The sequence below is a fragment of the Xylona heveae genome, assembly GCF_001619985.1.
Source record: "Xylona heveae TC161 unplaced genomic scaffold L228scaffold_14, whole genome shotgun sequence".
Lineage (NCBI taxonomy): Eukaryota > Fungi > Ascomycota > Xylonomycetes > Xylonales > Xylonaceae > Xylona > Xylona heveae.
This window is the reverse complement of record NW_017264206.1, coordinates 586,079-600,744: the sequence shown is the minus strand read 5'-3', so window position 1 is coordinate 600,744 and position 14,666 is coordinate 586,079. Positions and strand designations below refer to the sequence as shown.

The window sequence follows — 14,666 nt, the reverse complement described above, 5'->3', positions numbered from 1 at the left end:
GAGGAGCTCGACACGCTTGACGAGGAGCTTGAGGCACTCGATGAAGAGCTTGAGGCGCTTGAAGAGGAGCTCGACACGCTTGACGAGGAGCTTGAGGCGCTAGACGAGGAGCTTGAGGCACTCGACGAGGAGCTGCTCACGGAACTCGACGAAGAAGATGGTGGGACAGAGCTACTGGAAGACGTTCCATTGACGCAAGTTTTTGCTGTGTTCATGTCAGCATTTGTAATCATCCAAGCTTCACTGAAACACTTACGATCAATCGCAACCAACGAGACCTGTACAGAGTCGGGAGGGACTCCACTCTGGAACTCAGCAAAGACGTCGTACGAATTTGAGAGGAAAAACGTGGCAAAGTCTGGGTTAAATGCAGGGTTGTTCCACTCGAGAAGATTGATGTCCAGGGAGAACGTTGTAGAAATTGGGCCGTTGAGTCCTGTTGCAAATGGCGAATAGCTGGATCCATTTGTAGAAACAATTTGGCCGTCACTGAACAGCTGGCCGTTGACAATTGTCCACAGAGAAGCAAGATTACAATAAAGAGTAGTGTGAGAATCTGAGACGACGTATCTCCGCTCGACTATTTCCTGGCGCCGACGAAGCCGGTCGACAACGACTGGCGGTGTTTCTATTGCAAGGATGAAAGTATACGGAGGCGTAGTGACAGACGTGACCGACGTGCTGACGGACGTGCTGACCGATGTACTGACGGACGTGCTGACGGACGTGCTGACCGAAGTGCTGACAGAGGTGCTCACCGACGTGCTAACTGAGGTGGAAACAGAGGTCACAGTGGATGGCACTGTTGTAGTTGAGAGAGACCCGGGTGCCGTGGTTGTAGTGGTTGAGAGAGACCCGGGTGCCGTAGTTGTAGTGGTTTCCGTTGCGGTAGTAGTCCTAGAAATGATGATCAGGTTAACTTTATTTATTCAAGCTCCGCGGCTAAGGAAATATGGCACATACTGGGTAACGGTCACTGTCTTGGTCGTGGTTCCCCATATGTTGGTAATGATAGTTGTAGGCTCATTGATATTGATGGTCGTTCCGCCATAGATATTGATGATGGTTGGACTGTTAATATAAGTGCTGATGTAGATGGGAAATTCGATAATCTCGTATATAACATGGATATCTTGGACGGACTGTCCATTTGGACAGTAGTCCCGCCGCTGAAGCTCTCGAGGAAGAACACCGTTGGCAAGGGCAGAGCCGAGCAGGGGAAGCCCCGCAAGCAGTGCGCCGAAACGCATGTTTCAGGCCAATCTTCTCTTGCTTATGGACAGTCAACTGCAGCAATCGTCTCAGCAGGCCACAAGCAGTCGCTGAGCAGCAGAAACGGTGAAATTGAAATATAAAGAGGGACTATAAAGCAGGAAGAAAGCAAACAAAAGACAAAACAACGGCCAAGGGATGGACTGGTCGAAATGAATGAGTGAACGTCGTGCCGTGTCGGTGGCCGCGAAGAGCAGGCTTCGTGGTTTGTATAACCTTATATTTCTTTTTTCGCAGCGTATTGCCTTCGCGCTGGTCAACAGGGCCAAGACAAAAACAGCCCTGGACGGAATGGAGCTTTCTATTGCAGGCCATCACGACTCAGACCAAGGAGCTGGGTCAGTATCCCGCTCGAGCGCGTTCCGAGGAATGGACAGAGGGAGTGTCGAGCGCAATTTGGTTTCATGCGCATGCCACAATTCTACCACCGGCAAAGCCCTTGCTGCCATGCGCTGTATTGTATTTCTTTCCCCGATGGGTAAACAGCCTGGCACAGGGTTAAATTTTTTGCTTCCTCTCCTTCCGGTTGGCGGACTTTGCCCCTCGAACACGCTGTGGCTAGGGAAAAAACGCGTGCTTTGAGCGAAGGGTAGCAATGATATTGCCCCTGAGAATGATTTCCCTCTTTGGAGACATTGCCCACGCCGCCACTTTCGCGTGCTCTTGATTGGCGTTAACGACCGATGCCAATCTGTTTCTCTTTCTTTGGGCCGCCTTTTGTGCCATTGTTATTAGCATGTTGGCTCAATTTCTGCAGATTTTAAAAGTACGGAGTAAAATGCACAAAGCGATTGCAGCATCATTGTGAAGTTAGATTCGGATGTTCCGCCGGGTGACGATCAGAAGACTCAGAAGCAAGTACGAAGTATTACCGTCATAATACCGGTGAGTTAATACCTTAGTTACAAGATTTAAAGTCAATCCGTTTTCTCTTATTACCCGAGGCCTACGAGCCAACCCCCAAGACCCCAATTGGGCCCCCAGTGTCAACTATCACGTATTCAATTTCGTGTCGTCTTGTGAAAAATCAACTACCATCGCATCCTGCCACCGCCAAGAAGGCTGACCCCCCGAAACAATTGAAATGTCAAGGATCAAATTTTTTATTTTATTTCTTTTTATTAGGATAGGCTGACGCTTGTCGTAGCTCGGCCATTACTGTTTTTGCTCCTTCCCCGACTGCTTTTCTTTACCGCCATCACATTTATCTCATAAGGGGTCTCATTGGTGTGTGTGTGTGTGTGTCTCCTTGTTCATTCTTCAGCAACCTCCAATTGCGCCCTCCACCCCAGCATTCCTCTGCATTTCCCTCCCAGGTAGAACAGTGTCCTTGGCAGTAATCTTTCTCATCTCGCCTGTATTCACTGAAATTATCCTGACCTACCCACTTTGCTTGTCGTTCCATCTCCCCTTGCTATTCATCATGCAAGAGACTCTATTCGGATCGATTGCACGAAAACCGCGTGTGGAATGTCCAAAAGGGCCACAGCCCCAAAACAAAATAATAAGGACATGTTTGTACAAGTATGATTTAAGGTCCGGATCGTGTGGCCGGTTAGTTGGCAAAGCACATAAGCCCTTCTTTTCCCTTCGTTCCTTTTGAGGCCTCGACCTCTTCGCTCATTGTCCTTTTCAGTCGGTCCTTTTTCAATCTTTTTTATTTATTTTCGCGTCAGTATACCGGGCCCGTAGTCCTTCATTTTCAATCCTTCTTTCTCTTCTCTCTTTACTCGCATTTTGCGTGTGCGCCGTCGAGTATTGGACCAACCATGACTCTTTCCATTGCGTTAGCCCTGGCGGTGGCAGCCGCCTCTGCCTCTGCACAGTGGGCCGGCGGAGATGGTGATGGCTGGAACTTTGATAGTTGTGTTTTCACTTCCACCCACTACTCAGCCCACACCTCTACCGCAGACGCCACTTCGACCTGGTGCCCTGAATGCGACGCTACCTCTGTCTACACGACGCAGTGGCCTACCGTTTTCTCGACTTTTTGCGCAACCGGTCTAGAGCCTGTTACTTATACCATCACTTCAAGCTATACTGGCGCTTCCAACGCCATTGACCCTACCGGAATTCCCAGTGGCTTCACAACCACTGTCAGCACTTGCACTGTCTGCGGTGACAAGCCTATCACTGCTACTTTGACAGTCTGCACCGATCCTGCCATTGCGCCAACCTATACCACAACATACGACACCGTTTATCCTACTTTTGGCTCCACTGGTCTCGTTCCAAAGACGTACACGGTCACGGAAACCTGCACTGGTGCTCCAGCACCTCCTGACCCTACTCATATCCCCTCGGGATTCCAGACTACGGTTGCCACCTGCGACACCTGCGGTCCCAAGCCTATTATCGCCACGCTCACCGTGCCTTCCGACAGCGCTCGTCCTAACCCAGATTACACCACCACCTACCAGCGGACTTACTCCAAGTTCGGCCCTTCTGGTCTCGAGCCGGCTACATACACCGTCGTCGAGAGCGGCTACGGCAATCCGACACCCCACCATGGCGTGCCTTATGGTTTCAAGGCAGCTATCAGCGTCTGCACCACTTGTGGACCGGAACCCATCACTGCCACAATTACTGGTCCCGCCCATGAGTTTGGCACCGGTCCAGCCACTACCGAGGCTGTCACTGAGACTGTCAGCCCCGTCGCTCCCGGTGCCGATGATGAGGCACCTACTGGCGATTCTCACCCCAGTGGCGACTTTGAGGGCGCTGCTCCGAGCGGCAGCCCCGCTCACGGTGGTTCTTCGTCGGAAGATTCGCCCGTAGACACCTCCGCTTCCCCCAGTGACCATGGGTCTGGAAGTGATGCTGCCTCGCCATCTATCGAGCCTTTCCTTGGAAGCGCACCAAGTCTGTCCATGGGCTCTGCTCTTTTCATGACTGTGGCAATGATCTTCTTCGGAATGCTCTACCTTTAGATTATTCCTTGATTTTTGGTGGGCATGATATTTGGGGTTTCATTTCTATTCTTTACAGTAATTCTATCTGGAGTACTATCTTTTTACAGGCTGCACCATCTCATAGTCGATGCATTTCCTGTAGCTATATTACGAGATGCAAAATTTCTTGTGTGTGATTGCATGGATGATGTTTTCTTATTCTTCATTCTTCTTTATAATATCGCCTTAACTTTCATCTATCGATATTGAGATGTCCAATCTGAGACTAGATCTCTTTTGATACACGCTGTAATTTCCAAGCTTCTCTTGCCAAATTCCCCGGTTTGATTGACCCCACCAAATATTTCCACAGATTACCCATTCCAAGGTATATTTATTGTCTCGGCTAGTATATTTCCCAGCGACGGTCCCCTTCAATGCCACATGACCCAATCCTTATTAGGTTCAAAAAAATCTTTACCTCGGCTCCTACAACCCTTACACGGAGTTGGGACATCCTTGATGGAGCCATTTAACAAGACGAAGAAACGAGGTGGGCTATTCTGAGGGAACCGTTTTCCGATCTCTGAGCTCTCTGCGAGGAGTATTCGCAAGGACAACGAGATTGCGTATTGATATCCCTGCCCATTCAAGGGCGATGAAAAAAAAAAAAAAGTAACGATGAAAGGTGGCTGGCGAAGTCACGCTCAGTAATTGCGTGATGTAGTGTTCAGGAGGGGCAGGGGGTTGTTCAGCTGAGCAGGGAGGGTCAGAAACACAAAAACAGAGTCAGCGGAATTCTTCTGCCGTGAGTCCTCTGTTGCTGGGATACGGCAGAGAATCAAGACACTGAACCACCTCACACAGCCACTTGACCGCATTCCAAGCAACACAACCCCTGTGCAGGCGGTCGTTGTCTGCGCTCAAAGGCCCCTGTATTGCTCGTTGCCTTTATCAGGGAGTAAAAGACCTGCCTTCTCCCTTGGAGAAACAGGTAATTCGGTCATCAAGGAGGAGAACCTTATCCACTGACATCCATTTCGTTTTCGCTGCTCCCCTCGCTTGAGAGATTTTGTGAATCATGTTTGCTGCCCTGAGTGTCATCATCCGAAGGTTCTCCGTCTCCTGAATGGCGCTGTCGACTTTCAGCCCGTTCCTTGCCCCACTCCATCAATTTGGCCCATGCTCTCTTCTGCATTTCGCGAGACTCGCAAAGATCTTTCCACATCGCCTCATTTTCCTTCTTCAATCGAGAAACTTCTTCGTTATTATCTGCGTCTGCAGATGCAGATACATTAGAGCTCGAGGCGGGCATAGCCTTGTTTTGAGGATCATGAGACGACAGTCTGAATGAACCTTCTTCGAGAATAGATGTCGGAAAGCAAATGTTATCAAGTAAGCTATCAAAGTCCTGGTCGCTGGTCTTCTCAGAGACCGACGACGAGACTACGGGGGAAATAATGTTCTCGGATATCTGGGCAGTGAGCGTGTAGTTTGTCGGAACAGCACTGGAGACCGCAGCGGAGCCTGTGTCTGAATAGTGTTCGTCATGACGCGGCTTCAGAACAGTATGACTTTTCAGTTTGGGGTTACTGGTATTCGGAAACCCCTTTGGAGGAAGCAACGATAGGTTTGTGACGGGAGCATAGAAATCCGCAACGCTCGATAGATACCTTCCTCTAGCGATATCCCACCGTATGACTTTCCCGGTTTCATGGCCTGAAAGAAGAGTGTTACCCTCATAACTGACAGAGATACTACGAGTGGGGCCAAGCTCGTGCCCAACGACGGACCAGCGCTCCGAGGGAGAACACATTGAAGGGGCCGAGTTTAATGCCGTATCGTGCAAAGAATTGGTGACGCCCGAATCTTTGTAAAGATTAATTAGCTGGACCGATCCGTCTTGAAGACCAGCGTAGCATGCGCGATCTACAGGATCTAGCGACAGGCACAATGGCGTTGCAGGGAGTAAGAACGTGCGCAGGAGCTCGCCGCTCTGCACGTTCCAGACAATACAGCTATTATCTTCGGAAGCGGATATAGCCAGATTGATCATACTGCTACCATGGCCCATGGAAATGCTAGTGATAGCCGCGCGATGGTTGGATAGAGTGCGGATCGGTGAATTAGGCGGGGATGCATCGGTATTGGCTGCAGACGAGAATGACAGCAGCGAGGAAAGAGACCACACGTGAATATTCGAGTCTGGGGAGCCACTCAGGAGATAATCAGACGCGGAGTCCACTGCTAAAGACGTAGTGGGCTGAATGTGGGATTGCGGCGTCGAGATCTGACGGCCTGTGCACAACTGCAAAATGGGGGGCTTTAGTCCACGATCTCAATCGATACTATCAGCTTTCAGCGGGGATTGAGATACCTCCCACAGTATGATCCTCCCTCCCTCTGTTCCAAGCACTAGGATCCCTGCATCATTGTAATCACCCGCAAGCGCAAGGCTGTGGATTCTTTCCGGAAAAGCGATCGTAGCTTCCTGTCCACCTCTTTCCCGGTTGTAAACGTGGACGACAGCTTTTCCTGCCTGCGCCGCGAAAATATGGGTGTCATTTACAGCAACACAATTTGCAGCAGCTGCGCTCTTCTTGAAGCTTGTCTTGAGCGCAGGAATAGGCTGGAGATCATGTAGATAGATGCCGGCATCTTTTGCAATTGCTGTATTTGGAACTTTTGGCGCCGATGAAGTAGCAGCCAAAAATTGCTCGGTGAGCATGGCTGTCGCAAAGCTCTCAGCGGAGATAATTTTACCCCGCTTTTGCTCTTGTAGCTATCCCTTTTCGCACGTTCAATTGAGAGCACTCATGTGAGGGGATGCTCGAGCAGAGGGGGAAGGATCAAACGTTACGACTTTTGAACATTTATTATTTTTCGGTTTTTCTCTTTGGAGCGTCACCAACAGATGTTTGCTCTGTATGTCTTAGCTTTACTGGATGTAGATTAGTGGTTGAGCTTAAGTTTGATGACATAAGCATCTCGTGGGGTCCAAGCTCAACCAACAACCTACACCATGTCAACGGAAACTCTGATAAGTTAAGTGTATTCCAGGTAGGATGGTTGCGATTTCTTTCCTTGCGCTGTTGCTTGGTCAAGATGACCCTTTGTTGGCTTCTTGACGTCCTTTTCATTTTGCAGCTTTTCTTGCGCCATGGCCATGTGAGCTATGGGGACCCCCGACAAAGCATCGCCGTTGCGGCTTGCATGCTAGCCGGGGGTTAGACAGTTGCCTCGCATAATTAAAGTGGTTTTTGTGAGGAAAGGGTCACGCAAGGAGTTGGAAGAGGGCGACTCGATACAAGAAAAAGAGACTCAACTTCAACACCCCTGTATCAACTTTTCGTCTGTGGCTGCATAATCCTCTTTTCGCCCTTGATCAAAGAGGACCGGTCCCTTTCATGATACTTCCCTTTTTTTTGTTGGCGATTGGGCCTCCCTTACGTTTCCACAGGACAGGGGAGTCTAGATCTAATCCATTATGACATCCTGTCATCCTCTTCCCGACTTATCCGCGACGGATTGATCGTGTGGTGCTGCTCACTTGGATGAACAAGTCCGGTTGATGGAAACATCTCCTTGATCGCATCGGAGCTCCAGTGTGTGAGAAAAACGCAAGGACTTTATGTGCCGATGCCAGGGATCATTGAAAACAGGATATCCTTTTTTTTGTTATCTGAGCCCAGACCTTTCGGTCTTAGACTCTCGCTGTCTTCGTCTTTTTCCAAGGTTTCGAACAGCAGGGTTCCGGAGAGATGCTGCAGTATCTTTTGCTTTTGCTGTTATTCTGCGCAGAGTTACATAAAACGGCGACTTCCCTGCAGTTTCACCTTTGTTTGGTTTCAATTTTCGCGACGCGGTGCAGTCATCCGTTTTGCTTCTTACCTGCGAAACATTTAATATTCAATAGTGATCCCATTAATTTTATTTGGTTGAATCTGAATGAGTGTTATGTTTCTCGGCCACACGCATCCGTCAGCCGCTCTTGTCTTTCCTCTCAGCGGTGGCAGCTCTGCGACAATGGATCACCTTTATAGCACTTCAGTTCTGGCGCCTCAAAGATGCTGTTCATTGCCACGCGCATCTCGACGGGAAGACCACTCCTGCTCGATATCACGATTTCCTCGCTCTCTTCTGCGAATTTCCGGTACTCGGCCTGCCGCTTCTGTCACCGAGCAGGGTGCGGGAGACATCTCCAACCCTTGTTCCCTCAGCAGACCGCGTCGACAAGCATCGCATTCGTCTACAGCCTCTCAGCGGCTGAGGTCCGTTGAGCGAATGAAGGAACCCTTTAGGCTATATCTGTCCAAGCCACACCTACCTAGCCCTCCTTCAGAAAAGTCCTGGATTGAGGAAGACAACTCGCCAGCTTTCGCATTACCGGGAAGCTTTCCCGCCGATGCTTATCCGTCGCACAAGATTTTGGGGACAGCTGTACCTGTATATGCCACTGAGTCGCTATCAAAGGACAGTCCAACTCCGGCATCTGAGATCTCCGCGCCCGATCTACTGGCAGAGATGAACATCTTTGGTGTCGGCGATCAAGAAGGTTTGGATGATCATGCATTTCATGCCACTCCAAGCAGGTGGACCCCTCCGCGGTCATCAAAATGCGCTTGCTCTCCTCGAGGTGCGCCTTGCGAAATGTGCATAATATCCGAATATCAAAGTCCACAATACGCTCCTCGCCAGTCCAGCCTTCAACAAGCAAATCTTTGTCGGGATTGGATTGACATGACCTTGACACCGGCCCGCTCAGAGCGCAGTCGTCATACCCTTTCTGACGAAGAAGCTATGGCAGAACATGCCCGACTGGCTGTGTCTCCCTTGTGGGTCAATCAAAATAAGAACGCCTCAAAGCGCTACGCCATTCACCGCCGAGAGTCCGAAGCCGCATGGCTGGCTGGATCGTGGAAAGACGTGTCCTGGCTGGATGAGCAAAATCTCGATGATATCGAGTTCGACCGTCCTGTCCGTCCTCCGTCGACATCAAGTGGCCGCAAGTCCCGTCTCGCGCGGAGAAGACGAGAGCAACTGAGCCAAGAACTCGATGCGGACGGTACAAAACCGATCGTAGATGATGTCATTGTGTGTTCTCCTTCTTCCTATTCTACTCTTTGATATGTCGGAGGCTAACTCATACACCTTGCTCTTTTTAGGAATACGCAACAGCTATTACTCCGGCAAAACCCAAAATGGTGCATGTCAGACGTTCCTTCAGCTCTTCCCGCTCTTCCCACTCCCGCTCCACTACGTCCTCGTCCGACCAAGATTGTGGTCGGACTCTGGTCGAGCCTGCGACACCCGAACCCCAGCCCGAATCTCACTTTTCGCATATTCTCTCCACCCCACCCGAGACTCCAGAAACTCACGATACTTACGATCCCATGCTCTACCAAAACGATACCACCACGGAGCATTCTTCCTCCTGTTCCTTCCCCTCTCACCCCTCTTCGGCCTCGAAACTCCTTCTCCTCTCCTCCCCTTCACATCCTTCCCACCATCCTGTCTTATCGCCTCTCCACCTTTCCAAGCCTAGTCTCGCAGCTGTATCCCGCCCACTTTTCCTGACCCCGCCCCACTCTCCCGAAAAGCGCCTCCCCACCCCCGCCGCTATTCAGCAGAGTGTAATTTCACCCTCCTCCTACCACCCTTGCTTAAATATCGCTCCCTCTGTCGCCAATGTCATTTCCCTTCTCGAAGCATCCATTTCGAACTTCCCATGTACCATGCTCCAACCCGATTCTACAACCATTGACCTGGTCCGCGATGCTCAAGCTGCCTTGCACGCCGTGCCTGCTGGCCTATCTCTTCACCGCCATCCCCATCCCCATCATCCTCCGGCGGGAGCATATGGAAGTAGTAGCGGCATGACCAATCATCATCAGCATTTTGGTCTGCAGCAGCACTTGCATCACCAGCCCCGCCCTCGCCAGCTCAAGACGGATTTATCCCCGTTCCAGCGCGTTTTCCCTATTACTTCTGATTTCCTCCGCGGCACGCTGTACGCAAACATTGTCGCATGGAATTATATTACTGATTTGATGGCGACCACTTCGAACTCTGTCAGCACGCACGACGAAACCCATTGGAACTACCATCACCAGCAGCGGAAACAGCAGCAGAGGCAACAAAAACAGCAAAAGCAGCATGTAAATACAATTAGTCTCAAAGCAGCTCAGACCCTTGGGTTGGGACTGACGCCGCCATCCTCGTCGTCGTCTTCGTCGTCATCTCATGGTTATGGTACTGGAGCTGGACCTAACGCCGCATCGGACAAAGGTCCATCAATGTCCCCTGCCCGCCTGGCGCGGCTGGAGCGCAATCTCGGCGTCTGCGTGGGCAGGCTCATGGAAGCCATGTGTGGAAAGGGCAGACGAGATGGGGACGCGACATTGGTGACCACTGTTAGGGAAGTGGTCAGGCAAATGGAGGATGCGTCGCTGAACGCAACCTTGACGTATCTGAATTTCTTACGCGTTTAATTTTCCGTTTTACTCTTATTTAAACTATTTGGCTCTAATATCAATTATTGCTCCTTTTGGTTTTGTTTTTGTGTTGTTTTTCGTTGGGTTGATTCATTTTACTACCTTTATACCACTGCGAATGGCTTCTGCTTAATTGTGTTTTCATGTTAAGACTACGTCGGCGAATGACTTTTCTTCTCCAAGATATCCAGACTTTAATGATCATGAACGAGATTTCAATTACATTTCATGGAAAGCTATGAAAGTGAATTACACTATGCATGAATAAAGGTATCATATCATTTCCTTATTAATACGCCATCAATCCCTATTTCCGTTAATGTTTTAGATACAGAAGGGGTAAATCTGTCCGCTAGGACTATGGGAAACCCCAAATCCTTAACCAAATAGTAGGGGTCCGCCACCGGCGGGGCCCACTTTAACAAGGCCATGCTGCTCCTTGAGCTCGCGGGCTCTCTGCATACGACGGTCTACGACCTTTTCTTCTGCCGCCCAGCGTCCTTCGGTCGACTGTGCGCTGCTGCCACCAAACCAGCTTCGGATACCGGAGGGCGTGCCTTGCTTCTTCTGCGCCTGCTCCTCGCGTACCAGCTTCCTGACCATTTTACGCCAATTTTCGAGGCCAACATCTAGACATTCGCTGCAGCGTGCTCGGCCGTCTGCACTTGTTTCATGGTCAACGAGATGTGCTTCCGCGATGTCGACCGCATCTCGTGTCCATGCCAGGCCATCATTGGAAGAGGCTGTGGCGAACAGGATCTCGCCGATATTTGCCATGAGGCCTGCTTCCTCGCAGATCTCGCCCGAGTCTCGATAGGGCGGCTCATCCCCTGTCGGGGGCGGAGGTGGGTAGGGTGGTGGTACTAAAAGATTCTTGAAGAGCGAGACAACTCCCATGAAGAAGGATGGTTTTTGTTGATCTTTAATTTCAGAAACTATCGGAGTAGCTGGAGGTTCGGGGAGAAGGGCTCGACGAGCCCGGAGAACTGAGAGAAAAATTGGAAGAGCGGCGGAAACATTGGAGTTGCGAGCATGATGTACAGCAAGAGAAGTTGACGTTAGTAGGATATTGGCGGAGACGTGAGGAGCATGTGAATGAATGACTCCAGTTTTAGGATCAACGACTTCGTCGGGGTTGAGCAGGCCATCACGTGCGATATCGAGGGCCCATCTGTACGTCTCTTCTGCTGATTCCGGGAGCTTCTTGAAGTCAAGCCAATCGGCGTACGCCAATGCTGCATCGAGCTTCTCCTTTCCTGTGAATCCCTTTGTGGTCAAAATCTTGAGATAAAAGTACTCTGAAGATTCAAATGCGGGTGAACAATCTTCTTCCCGCGGTGGAGATTTGGCTCCGGAAGGAATCGGCTTCGGATTCGGGTTCGACGGCCCGATGACGACGTCGCCTGGAAATGCAATATTTCGTGTGTTATCCTTGACCCATCCATCCAGATGCTCGGCTGCTTTGGCGGCACCCATTAGAGCTTCATAGTATCCCTTCTTCCACGCAAAGGACATTCGCTGAACATTGTAGCCTGCCTTTCCCAGATCAGCGACGTAGATACCTCCGTCTATCTGCTCCCTCACTCCGGCACCATCTTTCTTCGGGTCTTCCAGCCGCCGGATCACATTTCTCCACATGTTCCCCGTCGAGGCCCAATCGACGAGACCTGTGCCGTTAAATTCCGGATCTTCCTGAGCTTTTGCATTACGGTAATTCATCCGAGTAACCCATTTCCATTCTGGGGGGGTGGGATGCTTTCTTTCCAGGAACTCGTTCTGGACGCCGAATCCGATAATCAAGAGCAGGACAGCTGTAGTCCATCCGAAGAATGTGTATCTCCCAGCAAGCCATAATTGTTCCTTGAGGAAACGCTTTCTTCGAGTCGTCAATAACCGGGCAAACTGCCATTGTCCGCCATTTCGTTTGCTGCTGTGAGCGCTTGAAGGCGGTGCGAGAAACGGTAACTGAGGGCGGCCTGAGGCGGGCGACAGCAGGAGCAGCTGCGAGTGTTGGCTAAACGGTCGGAGATTTGCCGGGCTTCTGAGTATTAATGACGTTCGTTGAGATTGACGGAGCAGCGGGAATAGCCCACTGCTCAGCGACCGTGGATAGATCATATTGATTCCGACATAAAGTTAGCTCAAACTATTGCATTCAATGATTGAGCTTGTTCAAGATTGTGGGGTAAACGGACTAAACGTTAGTGTTTGGGGTTGGAAATAATGGGGCGTGAGGGGGGAAACGAGCTGGTGTTGCTTCTCTTCCCGCTGTGGATCTTCCGTCCAAACTTCGGTCCATATCTCGCTCGCCAAATGCAGAGCTGCAGTTAACTAGTCCAACGACATTTCATCACCCTGGTCATTTATCACGGGGTTTTCGGGTCTTGTCAACAATGATGACAGAGATTGTAAATAATCAGAGTATTCCGATATCAGCAGGAAAGGCATTTCAAGATGGCGATGAAACAGCGCGGACATTAGATGAGCTCCTCATCCGATATCTCAATCTTCTAGATCAGTACCAGGCGGTCCAAGCCGAACTGGCGCAGCAGCTTTCCTCGGTATGGACTGAATCAGGAGCAATAGGCTCTAGCGAATGCTTGATTTCTTCTTGATACGTTTTGAAGGTTAGAAGGGCTGATATGTTTTTCAGGGCTATCTCTCCTTGGCGCAGGCCAACAGTTCAACCCAGCATAATATTCGTTACGGGCAGGATTACTATGATGCTCGAATGCAGGCTCTGCGGACTGTGTAAGTCATACATATTACGTTTGCACAAGATGTGTTTTATGAGTGGTCTAATGCTGCTCCAGATCTGTGAAGAATGAAGCTCAAGAGACTTCAAAATTCAAGGTAATAAAGTCGTCAGAATATTCGGGAGTCGATGTGCGGAAAAGCGAACCGGAAAAGACTCGGTCCTCGTTGGAACTCGCAGGTGATGGAAATGAGTCGAGGGAGGAAAAGGAGAAGGAGACCGAGTCAAGGCCAAAGACCAAGTCAAACGACCCTTTGCGCTGGTTCGGCATTCTTGTACCGCCAGCCTTGCGAGCAGCACAAGGTCATTTTGCGCGAGCTGTGGACGCGTCCGTTCCAGAAATGGTCAATATTATTCGCGAAATTGAAAGTTTAGAGACAGAAATCCAATCTGTAAGAAAGGCAGCTAAAACGACGAGTTAAAATAGATCATACATATTTATTGGACAAGAGAGCTTTCCCTTCTGGTTTGATGTATAGCACGATCGTGTACTTTTGTCTTTTTGCGTATACTCGTGAACGGGACCTAGCTCATTCCGAGTCGACAAAGGACACATAGTTATCCATATGGCACAATACCTTTTCATCCCACATCTGTGGGGAGAAGTGATCGAAGTAAACAGGCAGCTGATCAATTAATTCCCCGCGTTGCTCATCCGTACGGAATATATACGCTGGAAATACAGAAAGAATGCTTTGATCAACTATTGACAATCTCCCCAGAAGTTGCTGGTCTTTCGCGTGATGCGCATGCCAGACGAAAGTCTGTCTCGTCAAATGACTTGGCACCTTTTGCCCTACACCTCAGTTCTTGACGCAATTATGGCCTGCGCTCAAATGAGATGCAACAATAACTCGGTCTGTAAGTGCCCTTGGCAACATGACTGCAAGAAAAATTATTTTTATTTTACTTTACTGCAATTTATGCACAGCGAATTTTGAACAAGTATCTTTGACCTTGGACGAAGTTCCATTCTCTTTCCTCCATGGAGTGTATAGTACTTCTTTTACTCCGAATTATGACATACATCGGACAGTAAGTTATGCATATTGTACTCGGATCCACCAATATTTCCACAAATGATAACAATGAAAAAATGAATGTTTGATGATCTGAATGGGTGAGCTATGCTGCTAGATTGGCAATTCAGCCAGTGAGGAACATATATTGTGGGATTTGTTTTGTTGTGCTTTCAATTGTATATAATATTTGTCGAAAAAATATCAAATAATATAATATAGACAAAAGTAAAAT

At 49.6% G+C, this 14,666-nt stretch overlaps 4 protein-coding genes across 4 annotated transcripts; 2 read left to right on the top strand and 2 right to left on the bottom strand.

Moving 5' to 3' along the window:
* Positions 1–5,184: 5,184 nt before the first annotated feature.
* L228DRAFT_215168 (WD40 repeat-like protein) lies at positions 5,185–6,891 on the bottom strand (the record flags this gene model as incomplete). Its single annotated transcript, XM_018330066.1, has 2 exons — positions 5,185–6,471; positions 6,541–6,891. The coding sequence occupies 2 exons, from the start codon at positions 6,889–6,891 to the stop codon at positions 5,185–5,187; spliced, it is 1,638 nt and encodes a 545-aa protein (XP_018184848.1).
* Positions 6,892–9,290: 2,399 nt separating this feature from the next.
* Positions 9,291–10,869, top strand: L228DRAFT_50209 (hypothetical protein). Its single transcript, XM_018336649.1, has one exon. It carries the CDS (start codon positions 9,365–9,367, stop codon positions 10,652–10,654), a length of 1,290 nt encoding a protein of 429 aa, XP_018184847.1. The 5' UTR covers positions 9,291–9,364; the 3' UTR covers positions 10,655–10,869.
* A 67-nt stretch (positions 10,870–10,936) lies between these two features.
* Positions 10,937–13,013, bottom strand: L228DRAFT_251413 (hypothetical protein). Its single transcript, XM_018333554.1, has one exon. It carries the CDS (start codon positions 12,773–12,775, stop codon positions 11,036–11,038), a length of 1,740 nt encoding a protein of 579 aa, XP_018184846.1. The 5' UTR covers positions 12,776–13,013; the 3' UTR covers positions 10,937–11,035.
* On the top strand, positions 12,964–13,867 carry L228DRAFT_286137 (hypothetical protein). The gene is made up of 3 exons (XM_018336419.1): positions 12,964–13,218; positions 13,311–13,408; positions 13,471–13,867. The coding sequence occupies exons 1-3, from the start codon at positions 13,051–13,053 to the stop codon at positions 13,832–13,834; spliced, it is 630 nt and encodes a 209-aa protein (XP_018184845.1). The 5' UTR covers positions 12,964–13,050; the 3' UTR covers positions 13,835–13,867.
* Positions 13,868–14,666: the final 799 nt, after the last annotated feature.

Coding starts and splice junctions, on each gene's coding strand:
- L228DRAFT_50209 (XM_018336649.1), top strand. CDS start 9,365: ATGGTGCATGTCAGACGTTCCTTCAGCTCTTCCCGCTCTTCCCACTCC.
- L228DRAFT_251413 (XM_018333554.1), bottom strand. CDS start 12,775: ATGATCTATCCACGGTCGCTGAGCAGTGGGCTATTCCCGCTGCTCCGT.
- L228DRAFT_286137 (XM_018336419.1), top strand. CDS start 13,051: ATGATGACAGAGATTGTAAATAATCAGAGTATTCCGATATCAGCAGGA. Junction 13,219..13,310: donor TGGCGCAGCAGCTTTCCTCG/GTATGGACTGAA, acceptor TATGTTTTTCAG/GGCTATCTCTCCTTGGCGCA. Junction 13,409..13,470: donor ATGCAGGCTCTGCGGACTGT/GTAAGTCATACA, acceptor ATGCTGCTCCAG/ATCTGTGAAGAATGAAGCTC.